This window comes from Cupressus sempervirens, chromosome 6, assembly GCF_028749045.1.
Source record: "Cupressus sempervirens isolate cs-2001-9-10 chromosome 6, ASM2874904v1, whole genome shotgun sequence".
Lineage (NCBI taxonomy): Eukaryota > Viridiplantae > Streptophyta > Pinopsida > Cupressales > Cupressaceae > Cupressus > Cupressus sempervirens.
Window position 1 is genome coordinate 445,328,860 of NC_143123.1, and position 18,340 is coordinate 445,347,199.

Consider the following 18,340-nt stretch of genomic DNA (forward strand, 5'->3'; position numbering starts at 1 on the left):
CATTCTCCATTTGCACTAAGGACCAAAATAGAATGGGAGCTATCACATGGTGGTACATGTATGATCAACCTTTCAAGCATCTTCAACCTCTTGCAATCAAGGTCCTATCACAAGTAAGTTTCTTATTTTGTTTTGTTTTAAACTTTTATGTTTACACTTGCATTCTAGAATTTAGTGTTTCACACATTCTTTAAAATTAATTTGCTTTTCATTTGTATGTTTTGTGACAACTATCTAGGTTGCTAGTTCTTCTGCTGCTGAAAGGAATTAGAGTACATACTCCTTTATCCATTTAGTAAAGCGCAACCAGTTGGGCTCCAAGAAAGCTGAGGACTTGGTCTTTGTCCACACCAACTTGCGTCTTTTGTCACGTAAGAATGATCATTACAAGGAATGGGCAACAAAGCTTTGGGATGTAGCCCCTGAGTGTGCAGAACACTTCATGATCTTATTACAGGCGAAGACGGTGATGATGATAGCATGGCACATGGTGCATCTAGCATAAGTGGAATCATGTTTGGTTCAAATGATCTTTCAACAGTTAGAGATGATGATGAGAATGTGGATTTTCTTGTGAATCCCTATGATTTAGAGTTAGATTCTGATGCAAGTTGATTGAATCTTCAATCATTAACTATGTTTTTATTTTGTTGGAATCTTGAACATGACCTATCTAAACTTATTGTCTAAGACTAAAATCTAATGTTGGACAAGCACATATTGATATATCATATGAATTTTGAAATATCTTGAATTTTGATAAAGGGTTAAGTATCATAATCATATTATCAAATGATTTGTTTTTGTATATTTCTTGCATTTCTTTGCACATATATATATATATATATATATATATATATATATATATATATATATATATATATATATATATATATATATATATATATATATATATATATAAAAGAATACACACACACACACACACACACACACACGTTTCCTCCCACATCCTCATCCAAAAAAAAATCTCTGCATCCCGTATCCGCTTCGGAATCTACATCCAAATTGGTAACTTAGGGAGCCCCAATTACAATGAATGACCAAGATTGGTTTGGAATCGATGATCCAAACTAAACCATTACAAACCCTAATTATGGAAACCAAAAGTCCAATAAAAATGAAGCACCACAAAATAAGTCAATGGGAAAATTTAGTGGCTCGAGGACCAATAAGAAACAAGGAAGCCACCTAGTCATCATACGACTCATCATTTAAGATATATACTTCCTTCTCCCTTCTAGCAAAGCCAACAAACTTAAGTAAAATATCAATAAGTTCCTCCATGTGAATATTGGGAAGGTTGTTATGCTGTAACTCCATGATCCCTTACTTCTCCATGCAATCTTTATCTTAATTCCACCTCCTTATTCTTAGGAATTCTTCATTGTTCTTGGACTTCTTTCTCTTGGATGATAGGACTTTACAATGCTTGAAACCTTTGTATTTCCACCGTCATTTGGAATTCTTCATTGTCTTCTTCATTTTTGGATTTGATCTGTGGGGCAATCTCTTGAATACAGTAACATCTTCCTTGGTTCTATCTGGCAAGTCTAAAATGACTTGCAGATATTATGGGTGTCAATTTGACTTTGAAATTCACAAGGCAATGTTACGAGACCATACAATTTGAGAAAGGGATGTCGGAAATGCCATTGGATTTGGCCAATTTATGTGGCAAGTGACATAAAATGCAGCTTGGATTTGACACACTGATGTAGCAAGTGCCACATGAGGCAATTTCAGAAATCTAAGGTTAATGTGGCAAGGCGCCATTTGAATTTTCTGAAATCGAGGGCTCAAGTAGAAAGTGACATGAGGTTGGAATTGACATAAGATGTGCCAAAGTACGTAAGGATTTTCGGAAATCACCCCTATCTCTTTGGCCTTTGAACTTTCCCCATCTTTGTCTCCTTTTGCTTTTGACTTCAAATCATCACTACCATTAGCTTCTGCCATGCATAGCTTGTAATACAACATTTTTTATCAGTGCTTTGCATTTTATCTAAAAATTTATGGATTGCACTTAGAGACATTGAACTTTCAATAAATGTATTCGACTAATTCTAACAGCAAGACATCTACATGGTTTCCAAAATCTGGTTTTGATTAAACAAATGAAGGTTTTATATTTAGAAAACTCTAACACCACCTCCATTCTCATTCAATTTCAAATCTGAAAGTCCATAAAAATCCCTTTATCACTTCAAATTTATCATAAGCATATTCCACTTCACCTTGCTGCTGATGATCAGATTCTGAATATAAAACTCAGATCTGCAATGTAGAAGCCTGACTCTTGTAGTTGGATATGATTTTGTCTCCTCCAGTATGCTCAGATTTGCAATTATTTTGAATTAATCTCCAAATGTCAATATTATTTCCTCCAAAATTCGAATGACTATTGAAGTTTTCTTGTTACGTAGGAGAAACTTGATCCACCTTGAGTATCTGATCTGCTTTTGAAAGCAATGTTTTGAATTGGGTATTGAATTAGATTCAACATCCAATGTATAGGCCTCAAGATTGAAAGGTTATGTTTCTCCCTATTGGTTTCTGAATTAACAGCTTTTGAATAACCCAATGATAGGAACAAATACATATAGGGGTAGCTAATTCTCATGTTCAACATACCCATTCAGACACTGGGGCCAACTATAAGCCTATACTCCTTCTTCAAGCTTTGCAAAACCTAGGCGGGTGAACCTCATATTCTTTCATATGGTACCAATTTCAAAACATACAACTGAATATGGATAAAGCAGATTGAAACCCCAATTCTTCTATTACTCATGCAAACAACATAGACATGAAATAGCTAGTAACATGACCGATTAACTTGACTAGCTAAGTGAGGGTAAATCCTTTCAGCTCTTCAACATAAAAGGGAAAAGACTTTGATTAATGCGTTGATTATCAACAAAATCCAAATATGCAACAAGAACATGTTGATCCTATAGCTGATTAGTGCCTTATCTATTGGGCAATTCCACAGATCACAAACATACATCCACGATACCAATGACATGTCCCATACATCAAGATATCAGATCTATCCTATCACTTTGTGAATCAGACATCATCAGTGTTCAAAAAAACCCTCATGATATCCTTCCCATGTAACCAGCGACTTTGTCAAGATAAGTAAGCAACCACGTGTCGGCATGTCGCTATCCCGCTTTGGTTAACTTCCTTGCATCTTGAAATTGCGGCAATGCGACGACCGTTGATTCTGCCACATGTCACGATCCTTTGCGTCGCTTCTGCATATTGCCACATCACCGCTGATGACATGTGGCGCCTCGTCGCTTTCTCGCTTTGGTTAACGATCGTGCATCTTCGTAATGCGGGAAAGTGATGGCCATTGATTCTACCATGTGTTGCAATCCTATGCCTTCGATTTTGGAACATGCCATGTGGCACCTCGAAATCCACGCTAGGCTCTGAACTGTCTGCCACATGTCACACTATGATTTTCTTTCGTGCCATTGTCTGGTTGGTTCTTTGATCCTTGTCACTGCTGCTGTCATCTGCTGGGTCGTTCAAAATTGCCTTATGGTTCCCTCCAGCTGGCATTGTGTGCCCCATGCGTGAGAGTTTCTTCTTTGTCTAAAAACGGAGTGCTCAAGACACTAATACATTAAGTGATGGCATATAAAAATAGTTATAATCCCTTCCACATGTCGAATGTGGGATAAACGGTTGCGAATTTTCCTCAAGAGACTTTACTCTTGTAAAAACAAAAGAAAACATTAAGCCCAAAGGAGTAAAACATTTTGGTCACCTTCCTATTTTATTAGTAAGCATATTGGAATAAAGACAATCCTCCCCTCATAGCCGCAACTTCTTCTCACAAGTTCACGAATCAGGATCTGTGTATTAAAAACTTCTATCACGTGCTTTGGCACCAAGGGAAAACCTTTACAAAAAGACAACTCACAATGAAAGTAAGTGCAAGCAGACTCCAGACAGTCATCGAAAATGTCTCTTCAATTTGACGTGAAAGTGACATGCTTAGATCGCAATGCAGCTACTGGCGTCGATGTATTGATTGGAAAACCTCTCACTTGTGCATATTCAAGAATACAAACACCCTCACTATTCTGTTTATTTGGTTGCAGGGGGCATCCACCCAAGTGCAAGAGTCCTTACATTCAATTAGATAGCGTTCAAAGTTTGCAGATTTAACTGGCCTCATGGCGAGCTCAATAAGACGCTCTAGAGCCTATGACAATTGCTTCTACTCAGGTACATTAACGAAACGACATGCAAGCATTCATTCTTCAATGCATTGCCACCTGCATGAATTAAGGAATAACATTCGTTACCAAAATGCAATGCCCACTATAGAGGATAGGGGTGAGTGAAAGAGATAGATCTGTAGGAAAATTGCTCCCGAGGATGGAATAATGCTCATAAGCTCTTTGTGGGAAATTTATACAACGCTCAGGCAAAAAAAGAGCAATTACAACTTGCCAATGGAACTCAACGCATTCTTATTTGCGTGTATAAACTCCGAGCAGGGCACTCAAGAAGGAAACTCCCATTGACGAAACAAAACCATATCTTTCAACATTGGTGAGGCAGACTGACACATCGTGCAAGTTAGAATGATGTTGCCTTCCCTCGAGTCAATGCCATAGCTCCTGATTAAGAATGGACCAGCATCTAAACTCCACACTACATCCTCCCCATCCATGATTCTGAAGCTCCTTCAAATGTATGGATGAATTCATCCGTTCAAAGGACCATTTCGGCACACCATCACTTCTGACAGTCACATTGGAACGATCTGAATATCTTTATTTGTAATAAATCAACAAAGTTCTTATATGCAAACTTTTCCTCATATATCCAACAATCACACCAATGCTTGCATGGGCACGACAAAGAACAAGCAGCCTCAAGCAATTTTCTTGCACATTGCGTAGCGAATTCTTTTGACGATCATGGCCATTATGTCTTTTCAAGACATTTTTACTCTGCAAGTATGACTTTGCAATCTGACAAAATCAGTCGGGCCCCAAAACAGGTCTGGCTAAAATTTTTTCCAAACTGAAACACCTGTCCCGTCAAATTGATCAATTAATCACTTGGAACTTATTAAATTCAATTTTGAACACTGAATCATCATAAAAAACTCATTTTACCACTTTCTGCAAGTTGTAATTTTCTGCCTGGAAGCCTCTGAGATTGGCTTTAAGAATTGATTGAAACACCTGACTAAGCCTTGAAATCTTACATGCTAATTCTCTGTTCCACATTCTTGTACCTTGTCAGATTTTGTCTCACGACGACATTTGGGTCAAAAGATATTGACCATTAAAGTTGCCTTCTTTGAACTGCCTACAAACACACGTCAGAAAAGAATAAAATGTGTTTGAATTTGGCTTTGAAAATAGGTCAAACTGACACTTGGGGGCACAAAAACTGGGGCATTAGTTTATTGTCACGAGGAGAGTATAAATCTTTAATTTGGGCTCATGACGAATAATTGGGCGCATTTGACAACCATGCGAAGTGGGGTACTTGGATTTGTAGAATTGGGAACAGTGGCAGAATAACAATTTTCACAAACGGAATGGTCAAGACTCAAAAACTAGCACACTTAGAGAATTTTTAGAGTAGAACACAGTGGTACAATCCATTTGGTCTCATCTATCACGGATTTAGAGTTATGACATCTCGAAAAGGGGTTCCAATCAATCTGCACTTTTAGACACCAGAAAAACTTTACAAATTGCATTTGGAATTGTGTTTGAAAACTAGTCAAACGGATTCCTCATAGGCTTAAATATGAAACATAGCAAGTCTTTGACCCCTAGAATGCAATGGAAAAGGAATTTTCTCATTTTGGTCAACTGGGTCAGAGTTATAACTGGTCAAATAGGGCCTCCCAAAATTCTGAGCAATTTGCATCAGCATGACAACAATAAACAACCAATTTTGAGGGATTCAAAACCTAGTTAAAACATATCAAAACGACTTGAAAATTGAAACATAGGTTCTTTGATATGCATACTAAACACTCCCAAAGCGGCGAGTCATGAAACATAACCGGGTGCAAGATATTCAATTGCAAACTAGGCCTCCTATCGCTGTTTGACACTCGATCAAAAATGCAGATCTGAACATTGCTCAAAATGAAACTTCATTGAATGACTCAGAATGACAATTTATCATCATGGGACACATGGATATATTGAATGCAAAGTGTTAGAAACATAAAACACCTCATAGGCTTCAAAATGACAGCCGAGTAGACATGCACAAAAAGCTCTTATAGGGGTTCAATTTGGCTCAAATTTTAGAATGGTACTCAAAACGGGGATTCAATTTTGAGTCCCAACACTCCCACTGGGCTGAGTTGGTCTCTTAGGAACAAACATTTAATTAAGACACAATTCTTCATTAAAATTGTGGCCCATTATTAAATTTGTGACCCATTATTACTGGTGCCCCTTCATCAAATAAAATCGTTTATCATTAAATGCTTAACACTAATAAATGTTTTCATTTTAGCATTTAATGAATTAATCTCCAAGGCCGACTTCCTATGGATTTCTTGAATCAAAATTTTCATGCCCATGAATACATTCGAAAACTTTGGTGTGATGGGGTAAACACTTGGACATTTTTGGGAATTCTTCCTTCATGTGTAAGGTGAAGATTCAATTTGGGAGTTCTATGTGGTACGTAAAGGATCAAATTTCAAACCCTCATAAGGCAAGTTCGGGATTGAGAGAGAAATGTGGCACATCATAATTAAAGGGTTAATGTGTCAAGGTGGACTTCAGAAACTCAAGTCGCAGGTCAATTATGAGAGTTTCAAACTTTCAAGTGGCAGTTGGGAACTAAAAATATAACAAGTTTCATATTTATTAGTTATACTTTAAGTTATATTTAGGATGTTTGAGAGTTGTTTCAAATCTCGAGGATTATAATGGAGATTCTAGCTTTTAGAAGATCCTAACATTTTTCAAACTCAGCAAAATTTCAGTAATCAGCATGCTCCCGTTAGTGTTCTTTTCAGGTTAAAACTTCATCTCTTCTTGCTCTGCATCTTCACTTCATCCTTTTACACTTTGGCCAATTTATTTCATCACAAATCTCTTAACTTTAATTCCACATCCTTGACTAGCTTAGCCCATCTCTCACTCACATCCTTGGCTAACTTGACTTCCTAGTGAGCCAAAGCTGCTCAAACTCATCTTTTAGACTTGGAGACTTGAAAACTGCCACCAAAAATAGGACTACCTAGGATAGTTACCTCCGCCAAGCAAAAAGAGGGGGTCCCTATTTGCAATGGGGCAATGGTTTGGAAACCTCACAATAGACGACACTCTTGGCATAGTGCTAAATCAAATTTTATATCTTGTTATTGGAGGTGTTTAGCCTCGTATATATATTGGCCTTCTTGTTGGATCATCACTAACCAGCATTTTATCTTATTTGTCTTTGGTAATTCCAAGTTCAAAATTCTATTTATTGAGAGATTGTAGTTATGAAGTTGAAACATCGTCCCTAGTTTGGTGAACTAACATGGGGAGTGGACCTGGCGGGCTAACTTGGTGAGCGAACTTGAACTGTCAACTTGGTGGGCCGACCTGAGGAGCCGACTTAAAGAGTCGACTTAGTAAGGCAACTCGGTGAGGTGACTTGGTGGGGTGACATCGCGAGTTGACTTAGCCAACGAACTTGACAAGCCCACTTGGTGAGGCGACTTGGTCGCCCAACTGGGTTGCTAGCCTGGGTCGCGCACCTGGGTTGACCTAGTCGGGTGACCCAGGTAAGCGACCCAGGCTGGATTGAGTCTTGCTCATTCTTAGCATCATTCATTAGTAGACCATTTCATTTGGAGGCTGCGATTAGAATTGGCAGCGATCATCACTTTCCTTCTGTGTGGTGGACAAGCTTATACTTCTGCTATATATTCGAATATTGTTTGGGCATACATTGAGGCTGTGAAGCCTTCATTCATCTGCATTATATCCTTCATGCCATTGGCGATACAAAGATCAGAACATTAATATTGTGGTGGCTGCGACACTCAATGCAAACAAACCTTTTGAGAGCTGCATAGTACTATTATCTATATCTTGTTAGCAATCAGTGCCATCCATAACAAAGGCAAGCATATGCATTTTATATTTGGCAACAAATCACTATTGGAGATTACAATCTATGTCAAACTAATATACATAATTGTGACAGCATAGTCTTGAAGTGGCAATCATAAATTCTGTGATTAGCAATATACACTGTAAGGTGGCAGCTACACCAGCATAGACATTCACCTTGATTCATCACATTCTATAACTTCTAATGCAATTATCATTAGAAGGCCAAGTTGCAAAATTTCTTGAGCTTTCAACATTATTGTAGCAACAATCAGATTTGTATGTGCATTGATTGGAATTGCAATTGCTGGTCTATCATTTTCTTATATTGTCTACCTTTGCTTTTGTAAGCTTTGGGATATCTCAATGGTATCAAAGCCTTGACCCTACTAGGTTGAGGTTGATCAGTGGGAAAAGACAAGACTATATATTAGAGGAGAAGACAACACTCTCTAGATAGAATGGGAGATTCTCAATTGGATATTATGGCCATCTTGAGCGATTTGGCAAGAGGGCAGCAAAGAATAGATGACTCTCAACCACTTGGCATAAATAAGGGTTAATGGTGCCAATGGAGAGATTAATGTCCATGGTCATAATTCAATCAATGGGAAGACCCACACTCATCAATCCAATTCAAGGCTAATGATGCCTACTTATCTTCCGAGGACCAAGCATCTGATCAATCATACTCCTTATTTGGTAGAGTTGCAAGAATAACTCAAGTAGGATTGGCCTGACGGAGGATTGCAAGCGGACATTTTCCTCAAGAATTACATGGATGCGAGGACAAGACATTTACCTACCAGGGAACAGGGACTTAAGGTGGAAGATTGGCAAGCTAAGCCTCCCCTTCTTTAGTGGGCTCAAAAGATCAATAACACAAGCTTAGGTGCAGGCAGACTCATACTTTCAACTCAATCCGATGCTCAAAGATAAAGCAAAGTATGCAACACTACACCTTGATGGAGTTGCTCATGAATGACATGGTAACATTGGGACATGATTAAATCACTATTAGCAATATTAGAGTTGTCATTGTGCCAACTTGATGTGAGTGGAGGTCCAAAAATATGTGGTCAAATGTTCCTATGGTCTTTGGTGTTGCTCTTGAGTGAGTATTTGTTTCTGAATTGTTACAATATCATAAGATGTAATATGCAGGAAAGATTATTTGAGGTCTATATGGGGCATTCCTCCACATTTGGTGATAAGTGCTTGTGGTTCTTGATAAAATGTTTATTATCTATGAGTTTGCACTATTACGTTTTCAAATCCTCAACGTTGCCGTTGAGGTGGTTGTTAGTGGTAGTTTTCTAACAGTGTGGTTGTATGTCTGGATTGGTCTAGAGAATGCTCTGGATTGCTGCACAATGGTGTTTCTGGTTTTGTGGTTTGGAGGAAGTGCTCAAAAGGCTTCTGCAGTGTCTTTGTTGAATTTTCAGTTGTTGGTTTGCTTTGAAAGAATTGTTGTGATGTTATGTTTCTCAGCAATATGGTTTGTGTTGGTCTCTTGCCGACTCAGTTTTCTTGTTTGGATCATATTCTTGGTTCAGACTTGTTGGAGGTTAAGATGTTGTTTTAGGTCTTACCGCGACACGACAATCCATCTTGAACTATTTGCATTGGATTATGTTTTTGGGCCGACTAGCCATACACTACATTGTTTGTCTACATGATACGCTTGATACCAACTTTGGAGGATGTGTTGTTTTGTGCAAACTATTTGGAGCTACTTAGGAAGATGTGTTATGATGTATTTGGGGCCCCTTTATCTCCCGAAGTGGACCACAATTGTATTTGGTGGCTGATTTAGTTAGAGTTATGTTTGTTTTGTTTTGGCTGATCTAATTAAGGGTTTTGTTGAAGAAGTTGCTATGCATAGAAGATCATTTCAATGTGTTGAAGTGTGGATCATGTGGAAGATTATATGTTGAGAAGTGCAAAGATCAGTTATATGATGCACTTTCATGATCACAACATTTGGATTGTCAGTGTTTGAGACAAAGGATATGTTTGTGATGCTTGTCATGAAGTTGGTCGCTTGAGACAATGATTCAAAGATAGTTTCATGCTTGGAGATTCGCTAGAGATAGTGTATTGAAGGCATGTTCATTTCACATTTATATTATTCATTTTCCTGCTAGAAGATAGTGCGTCCTTGATAGTATTGTGCAGATTTGTGTCTTTCCCTAATGCAGTGAGCTTTAGCATGCATGTCCTTTATATGATTGAATGATTGTACACTATACAAGATGGGTTACTGTATGCCTAAAATAAGTCCCTTGATAGATTGATCATTCAATGCCAAAATGAATGGGATATCACCCCTAAAAGTATACAATTATGATAAATTTTAGCGACATTATTACCATAGCTGACATGGGATTTTAAATGACATAAATCAAGCTAAATTGATTTTTCTGAGCCATTTGTTGATGATAATGATTATTTATACTTAATGAATGTATATTTGAGGATTATTGTATTATGTTAAAATAATGAATGTGTTATTAAATGGAGATCATAAATGGTGTATATATACAAGTATACACAAGAATGTTTCTATAACGAACAAAAAGAGAGAAATAGAAACATTCTGAAGAGAGAAAGAGAAAGTTTCCATAATGAAAAAAAGAATTTAATGGAAACATTACAAAAGGAGTGACCATTAGAAAAAGACGGAAGAGAGTAAATAGAAACTATCTAATATCGTAATACCCTTCCTTAATGGTCAATCTATCTTCAAAAACCAGGAACTTGCATGTCCTCAAAAAGCATAAAAGGTAGCCTTAGGTTGATCAAAGAGTGTTGCATGTTCTGCAATGTTGGCCTATGGATGAGACCCTCCCTACTTCCGTTGGTCAGAAGCAATGCGAGTCCTGCATTCTTGGATCACATGACCAAATTTGTGATAGTAGTTGCATCGGATTTGCTTCTTCTTGGAGCTATTCTGAGACTGAGTAGATGACTGAGATGTGCCTTTATCCTTATTAAAGGATTGGGCAAAAAAAACTTGTTTAGAGGACGAAAGAGCACTGCTGCCAAACTGCTGTTTCCAACGGTCTTGCTGCAGAAGTTTGGTGCACAAATATTGAAATTTGAGGTCAACATTAGATGTAGTAATGTTGAGCGTCTCAATAAAGTACTCATGATGGTAGACTTTTCAGAGTAACAACCACCATATTCTATTCCTCCATCGTATGACTAATGGCCTCAAGTTGACCTATGATGCCCTTAATCTTTAGAAGATGTACCTGTAAGGACATGTGCTCATCCATAATAATAAAGAATAGCCGATTCTTTAGAAAGAAGGTAGTACTTTTATCTGATGTCTTGTGGAGATCCTTCAGTGTTGTCTAGATCTCTACAGCTGTCTTGCCAAACAACACTTGAGGCAACTGATCATTAGTAACTGGAAGCTTAATAAGCATAACCGCTTCATGATTACGCTCATCAAACTTCTCTTGAGTAGCATCGACTATGGTAGAACGGGTCTCGGTACCTAGAACAAGTGCCTCAAGGCAATGGTACTTGAAGATCATCATCATCCTTTGCTTCCAGGTGTTGTAGTTCTTTCTGTTGAATCACTGACTTCCTTCCAAGAGAAGATTGGTGAGAGATGCCATGACATATTTTTCGATGCAAAAAAATCGTGAATATTAGAAATTACACGAACTTCAAGGCAAATTGACGGAAGACCCAACAAATTTGAAGAGACCTGGATAATAGCTCAAAAAATTGGGATAGAATTTTCTATCAAATTTTGATTCCGTTGGCTCAAAAATCGAGGCACATGAAACAATGCACCTGAAACAAAAGCGAGACTAACCTAGTTGAGATCTACAATAACTCACCAGGAATTTGCAAAACTTTTGTTAATTTGACATGGGAATCAAAGGTTTTCAAAAAAACCTTAGTCGGATTAAAAAACTTGAAAAATCTGCAGAGTTCTTGAATAGAGGGCGGATTTGAAAAAAAGGCAGATTTTTATCCATGCAGGGGGGTCGTGTTAGCTGAAGAATGCAGAAGATGGAGGCATAAATTGCGAGAAAGGTCAGAGAAGCTTCGTGTTTGAGCAAAAATGTAGCAGAAAAACACTAAGAAAATGCGACAAAACTCACGCAATTTGTAGAAGACCAAAAAATGCCTAAGCCATTGAGAAGAAACAAGAAAAACGGGACTAAAGTCAGAGATGCGTTTGCAACATGAGGAAGATGCCCACAACCTTGAGGAAAAAATGCGATTTTAATGATGTGAGATTTTGCACAAAGAAAGTTGCAAAACAAATTGGACGCTGAATCCCTACTTGGGTTTGGAGGAAGAAAAAAGGATGCAAATTTTGAACGCATTTGGGAAACATTTTGAAAATTTTGAACTAATAATTTTAAAAAAGAAATTAATGCATTTTGAAGAGGCTAGGAATTTTCTCTGATACCATATTATGTTAAAATAATGAATTTGTTATTAAACAGAGAACATAAATGATGTATATATACATGTGGTACACAAGAATGTTTCTATAACGAACAAAGAGAGAAAAATAGAAACATCTTGAAGAGAGAGAAAGCTTCCATAACGAATAGAAGGAGTTTATGGAAACATTACAAAAGGAGTGACCATTAGAAAAAGATGGAAGAGAGAGTAAATAGAAACTATCTAATATCGTAATAGTAATTATTTACTCCAATAGCATGCAAGGATAAATCATAATGGCTACTAATAGTAGTTGGTTGCTGCAATAGTATGCAAGGATAAATCAAAATGGCTACTAAAAATGGCAAGTGTACACTTATCAAATGCATCAATTCTTAGAAGATACCCTGGGAACATTAGCAGACAAACAACATATTGAGATGGCAGCGTCTTGAGGGAGAGTGTCATTTTACATTCTAGAAGCTAAAAAATGTAGAGTATTTATGTGGCCTGAGGTTACTAGGGCAGTTTGGGGCAGTTCTAGATTAATATGGTAGCGTAGGGTTGAAATTGCTGGAGGTCTTTATTGTTCTTCCCATGTATTCAGTTTGTAACTTTATTGTCTATGGGGATGTTTTGGGAACAGATTATCAACATGTTAAACATTCAAGTCAAATAGAATGCATACATCCAGTCATACATTGAATAAAATAAGACATTGGTAACCATATAGGCATTGCTGGAAAATAAAGTCACTGGAAGGGAGTTTAAGAATCACCAGTAGTTGATAAATAGAATGGGAAAAGAATAACCTGTTATGCCAAAAGAGAAATGGATTTTGTGTGTGTGTGTGGATATTTTACCTTATAGAGGCATGTGATGTATTAATGAAAAATTGTTTGTTCATCCCAAACTTCATCTTTGTAATGTATTATTGTATTCTTCTATTTTATCTTCTGCATGCAGAATCTGAAAAGAAGTAAACTTTCTTCCGCATGAATCTATCTTTGTCCATGGATGCAAATATAAAATGCACATCTCTGAAAAGAAGTCTTATAATAATCTGTTTTCTCCATCTTGGAATTTTTCAACATGTTTCTAATGCGTCAGAGACCTCATGTGCACTTGCAACATCATTTTGAATGCTGCCCCAGAGACCATTCCTTGTGAGTACTATCTCTTTATTAAGCTTGTGAGAGCACCCCACCTTTGGCATTTGGAGTAGCACATTTTATTTTGTATCTTCATGTGTCTTTTATTTTATACCTGTGGGTTTCAGATGATTTGTATCCACTTAATTTACAGGTTAGAGCATACACAATGTTGCAACATAACATGTCTATAGTCTAGACATTTGGATCTATACTGTTGATTTATGAGAAGCAAGCCATGAAATAGCTGATTATTTTTATATAAAATATTTGTATTTAAATTCATGGTTGACAATTTTTCCTAGATTTAATATTTTGTACCTCAAAGTCTGTTATTTATAGCTCTGTGATCATTCATTTTCAATTTTCTTGTAATAGAGCAGCTACCGACTTAATATTTGGGATGTTGGTGGGCAAAAAACTATACGATCGTATTGGAGGAATTATTTTGAGCAGACTGATGGCTTGGTATGGGTAGTGGATAGCTCAGACCTTCGGCGCTTAGATGATTGCAAAGAAGAACTTCATAATTTGTTGAAAGAAGAGGTTTTATTTTCTAAACCGTGACTTTGAATAATTTCCTATATCTTGATTATCACAGCGCAATGATTGGCCTCTCTTGAGTATAAGTATTATCTGGACTTGATTCCTGTACAGGTCACCAGTTGTCTCAGAAAGGAAAGTTTTCTGTGGACAGTGTGTTGAATTCTGACATGTTTTTCCTTTTTAAATATCTCTGTGATTGTTAATAATAGGGGTAATCTTTGCTTTGTATTTTATCCCATTGTTGCTGATAACACACATTTTTATGAAATTTGAGATTTTCTAGTGTTCCTGTGTAGCATGGTAAATAATCTAATTTTCACCTTTAATCCTTAGAGAATTTTTTATAACTATAAGAGATTAATCTTGGCATGACTATGGAAATATGACCCAGAGGCTAATAATGACCCGCAGCCAAATAACGGAAAGCAACACTAATTTTCTCAATAATGTAGGAATAAAAGAAAAGTTTTAGCACTAATCTTAATTTATAAATACATAAATAATTTTTTCATAGCACACATCAGAAGATATTTTAGGATGCATATCATACCTTACCTTTCTGATTCTGCCGCAAATCTGTATGGTACTGTTAAAACATGGAATCCCTTTAATCAGATTAGCAGCAGGACTGATGTAGCTAAATGAACCTTTTTCTAACTTCGTGTAAGTTTGAGTTAAGCCATAGAAGACACATATTCAAGTTATTGACATCTCAATACATCAAGTGATATTGCTTTCTGTACAATACATCTAGGTTTGGAAAACCACACTTTTTGTATTAGAGTTTTCATTCAACTCAGGTAGACGAGTTTACTAAAGCAGCAAGTATATTGGCAGTAAATGATTGTTTAGTTCTATATCTGATAAATTACATACATGAAATAATAATAGAGATGACAGTGCATATCAGTTACAAGAGTAAATGTCTTTATTCACTCATGAAATCATTATATAGAAGATCAAAGATGGTTGGTCAAGGATTCCAGTTCATCCAACTATATCATCCTCCCATCCTTGGCAGTACACAACATATATAAAGGACTTGATGGTTCAAATTATTACAGAGAAGATCAAAGATGGTTAGCCAAGGATTCCAATTCATTTGACTATATCGTCCTCTCTTCCTTGGTGGTACACAACATATTTATAGGACTTGATTGTTGCCAAGAGGAACACAATCATCAATTAACCAACACATACAACTACGAAAGAGTGACAACAAGCTGTTAACCGACACAACTACCCAAGTGTGACAACAAATTTAACTCAAACAATTAAGGCATTTTTGGATAAACAATATTATCAAACGTTAGTAAAAGCATTGCATGCTGACTACATCCTCCCCAAAAGAAAAAGTCTACTAGATGATATTTATACACCAAGTAATATTAAGGAAAAATTAGGAAGTTCGGTTCACTTGCATGGGGCCTTGATACCGGTCCAGTTCAAATCGAGTCCTATTTGCTTGTGAGTTCAGACATGGTCCGTTCCTAGGCTGGTTGGTTCGTCTAGGCAAAACTCAGGTCAAACTAGGGAAGACCCAAAGAAACTAAGTGCTAACTGGGTACATTTCCATTAAGAAGCATTCCATGATTTAGTGCAGGAAACAATTATTACAAAATTTGAATAAGATCTTTAACATTACAAAACAGAATTTGTCGAAGTTAATATATTTATTAAATCAAATTAAACTATCCCTCAAGATTTCTTCCTGTGAAGTTTTTATATCCAATTGCTCATAATCACCCCTATCCGGTTAATCACAAACTCTCTATTGAGATAAAATTATACATAATTGGCATAATTGTCGATCAATCGGCGATTAACAACTAATTGCCGAGTTTTCTAGCTGGGTGAGTAAATCCTAGGAAAAATCATGACTCGACACTATCAAAAACTCACCAATTTTTTGGCAGATCAATCACCATGTTTTTCTTAAAAACTCGGTGAGTTTTTACCGGTGACTCGACCATGTGACTGATAGAGGTGTTAAAGGCAAAAAAAGGTGTTTTTTTGTTTACCAGTTTCATTTTCAGCATTTGGAGACTTGAGGAGTGGAGAGAAGAAGGATTCCAAGGCATTCTTAGGTGATGGCAAGCTATTGAAGGCAGATTTGAGTGGATTTGATTGATTGATGTATTTTTTTGTTTACCAATTTCATTTTCTGGTAGTAGAGCTAGGAAGAGGAAGATGCGATAGTATTGATGTACTTAATATTTACTTCTAGTTTGACAGAAACTATTTTCTATTTTGCTTCCCGCCATCAACATTTCGCATGAGAATGTGATTTTGTACCCACTATGCATTTATATATATCTAAACTCTGCTTGTTTCTTTTGTGTTCTCTTTAATTAACTCATTACATGCATCTTCTCATTGAATTTTGCAAAAAAATGTGCTTCTAATTAAATTTAAGTGGTTTTTTAGGTTTTCTAGATTTTTTGAAAAACTGGCCTATTTTTTCCCAACTAAAATTTTTGGGTCTTGGCGAGTTGTTGCCGAGTGAGAGTTTTCCAACTATGAAATTATATTTTAAACATTAAACAATGTCTTCTATAGAAGGGAGTCGCAAGCTACTTTTTTAATATTTTTCAAGTAGGTTGTTAATTACAAGCAAATAAGGTCTTTGTATAGTGAAAAAGTAACAAGCATTTGAGGACTTGGGAGGCGAGAATGTTATTGGTGCAGCTGACCCCATTGGCTTTGACACTTTTTGTGAATCAACTAATGCCATTGATGAAGAAGAAGACTTAGATAATCCATTATATGGATGAAACTTAGTATAAAGTTCTAGTTGGAAGTTGAAATAATGATACTTGAACTCAATATTATTATTTTAATATTTTGATGTTGATATGATGCTATGATCACAAGTTTATAGTGTTTTTATTGTTTTTATGATATTATATGACATTCTAATTTTATTTCATGCTTCTAGGCTACCTATATATAAAATTTTTTTTATATGCTTTTGTACCAATTGTAAGTATAATAAGGTACAAGATAACTGAGAGGGAGTTGAATCAATAATCCTATCAAATTAAAACTTTTGTCAGTTTACTACCAAATAATCAGCCCAAATCAGATCTACTCAATGAAATATTCAACCACATTCATCCACAGTTAACTTGTGAAACAATAAAAGCATCTATACATGTAACCCAATGACACTTGTATTTTTCACGAGGAAAGCATTGGTCAGAGGGGAAAACTATGGTGGGAATTAGACACACAAGTAATTTGCACTCTTCTGAAATGCGCCCTATTAAAGGCCTAGCACAGTTAGGAGCTTACAATAATGCCTAGATAAGAGAAGACTTGTTAGGAGTCATCTAGTTAAGGGATTTACCTCTAGCCCTATTAGGAGCTTTACCTTGTAAGGAGTAACCTTATTGGAGAATTTCTAACTCAAATTAATGAGCCACTTGGTTAAGGGAACTAGCCTTTAGACTTGTTAGGATTTTGCTCACCCTGTTAGGAGTGACCCGGTTAAGGGATTTAACTTGGAGAACTTGTTAGGATTCAACAAGGAGGATGATCGAGGAATAACACCTCTCTATTGCTTGTACAAATCCAATTGAAGCTCTGATTTTGCTTCTTGTACATTTTCAATCAACTGCTCGACTGAACCAACCATTCACGATCTACAATCTTGCAAATACAAGTGACTACAATATAAATAGACATTTCACGTGTTAGGGCAGCCATTGCCTTAACCAAAATGTATTACATTCAAATTTCACCTTTGGCTTGCCAAAAATGTGTTACCGAACCCTAATCCATCACTTACTAGATCTACTGGATCATCAATTTGAACCGCACATTGACTTGACAAAGAACATTTGGCCCTTTTCACTTTTTCTAATAATCATGCATGACTTTAAGAAATTTGATCATTATGACCAATGCAAGACCAATTCTTCACAACCCATTAGTGCTACATAATTACAACACTTTCTATTAGGAAAAGATTCACTAGAGTTGATCACAACTTCACTGGTTAGGATCAAATATAAATTGTTCTAAGTGTTATATGAACTTCTTAGAGAGTGAACTTCAGTCGATCCAAACCATGTCATCTAGTAGCCC

General features: G+C 36.5%; 1 protein-coding gene across 2 annotated transcripts in view; it reads left to right on the forward strand.

The window, feature by feature from the left end:
* TTN5 (ADP-ribosylation factor family protein) overlaps window positions 1–18,340 on the forward strand; it is a 135,885-nt gene that overhangs the window by 23,331 nt on the left and 94,214 nt on the right. For both annotated transcript variants that reach the window (XM_089788512.1, XM_089788513.1), the window contains one exon: window positions 14,089–14,251. In XM_089788512.1, the coding sequence (XP_089644638.1) occupies window positions 14,089–14,251 (163 nt within the window). The remainder of the gene's footprint in view (window positions 1–14,088; window positions 14,252–18,340) is intronic.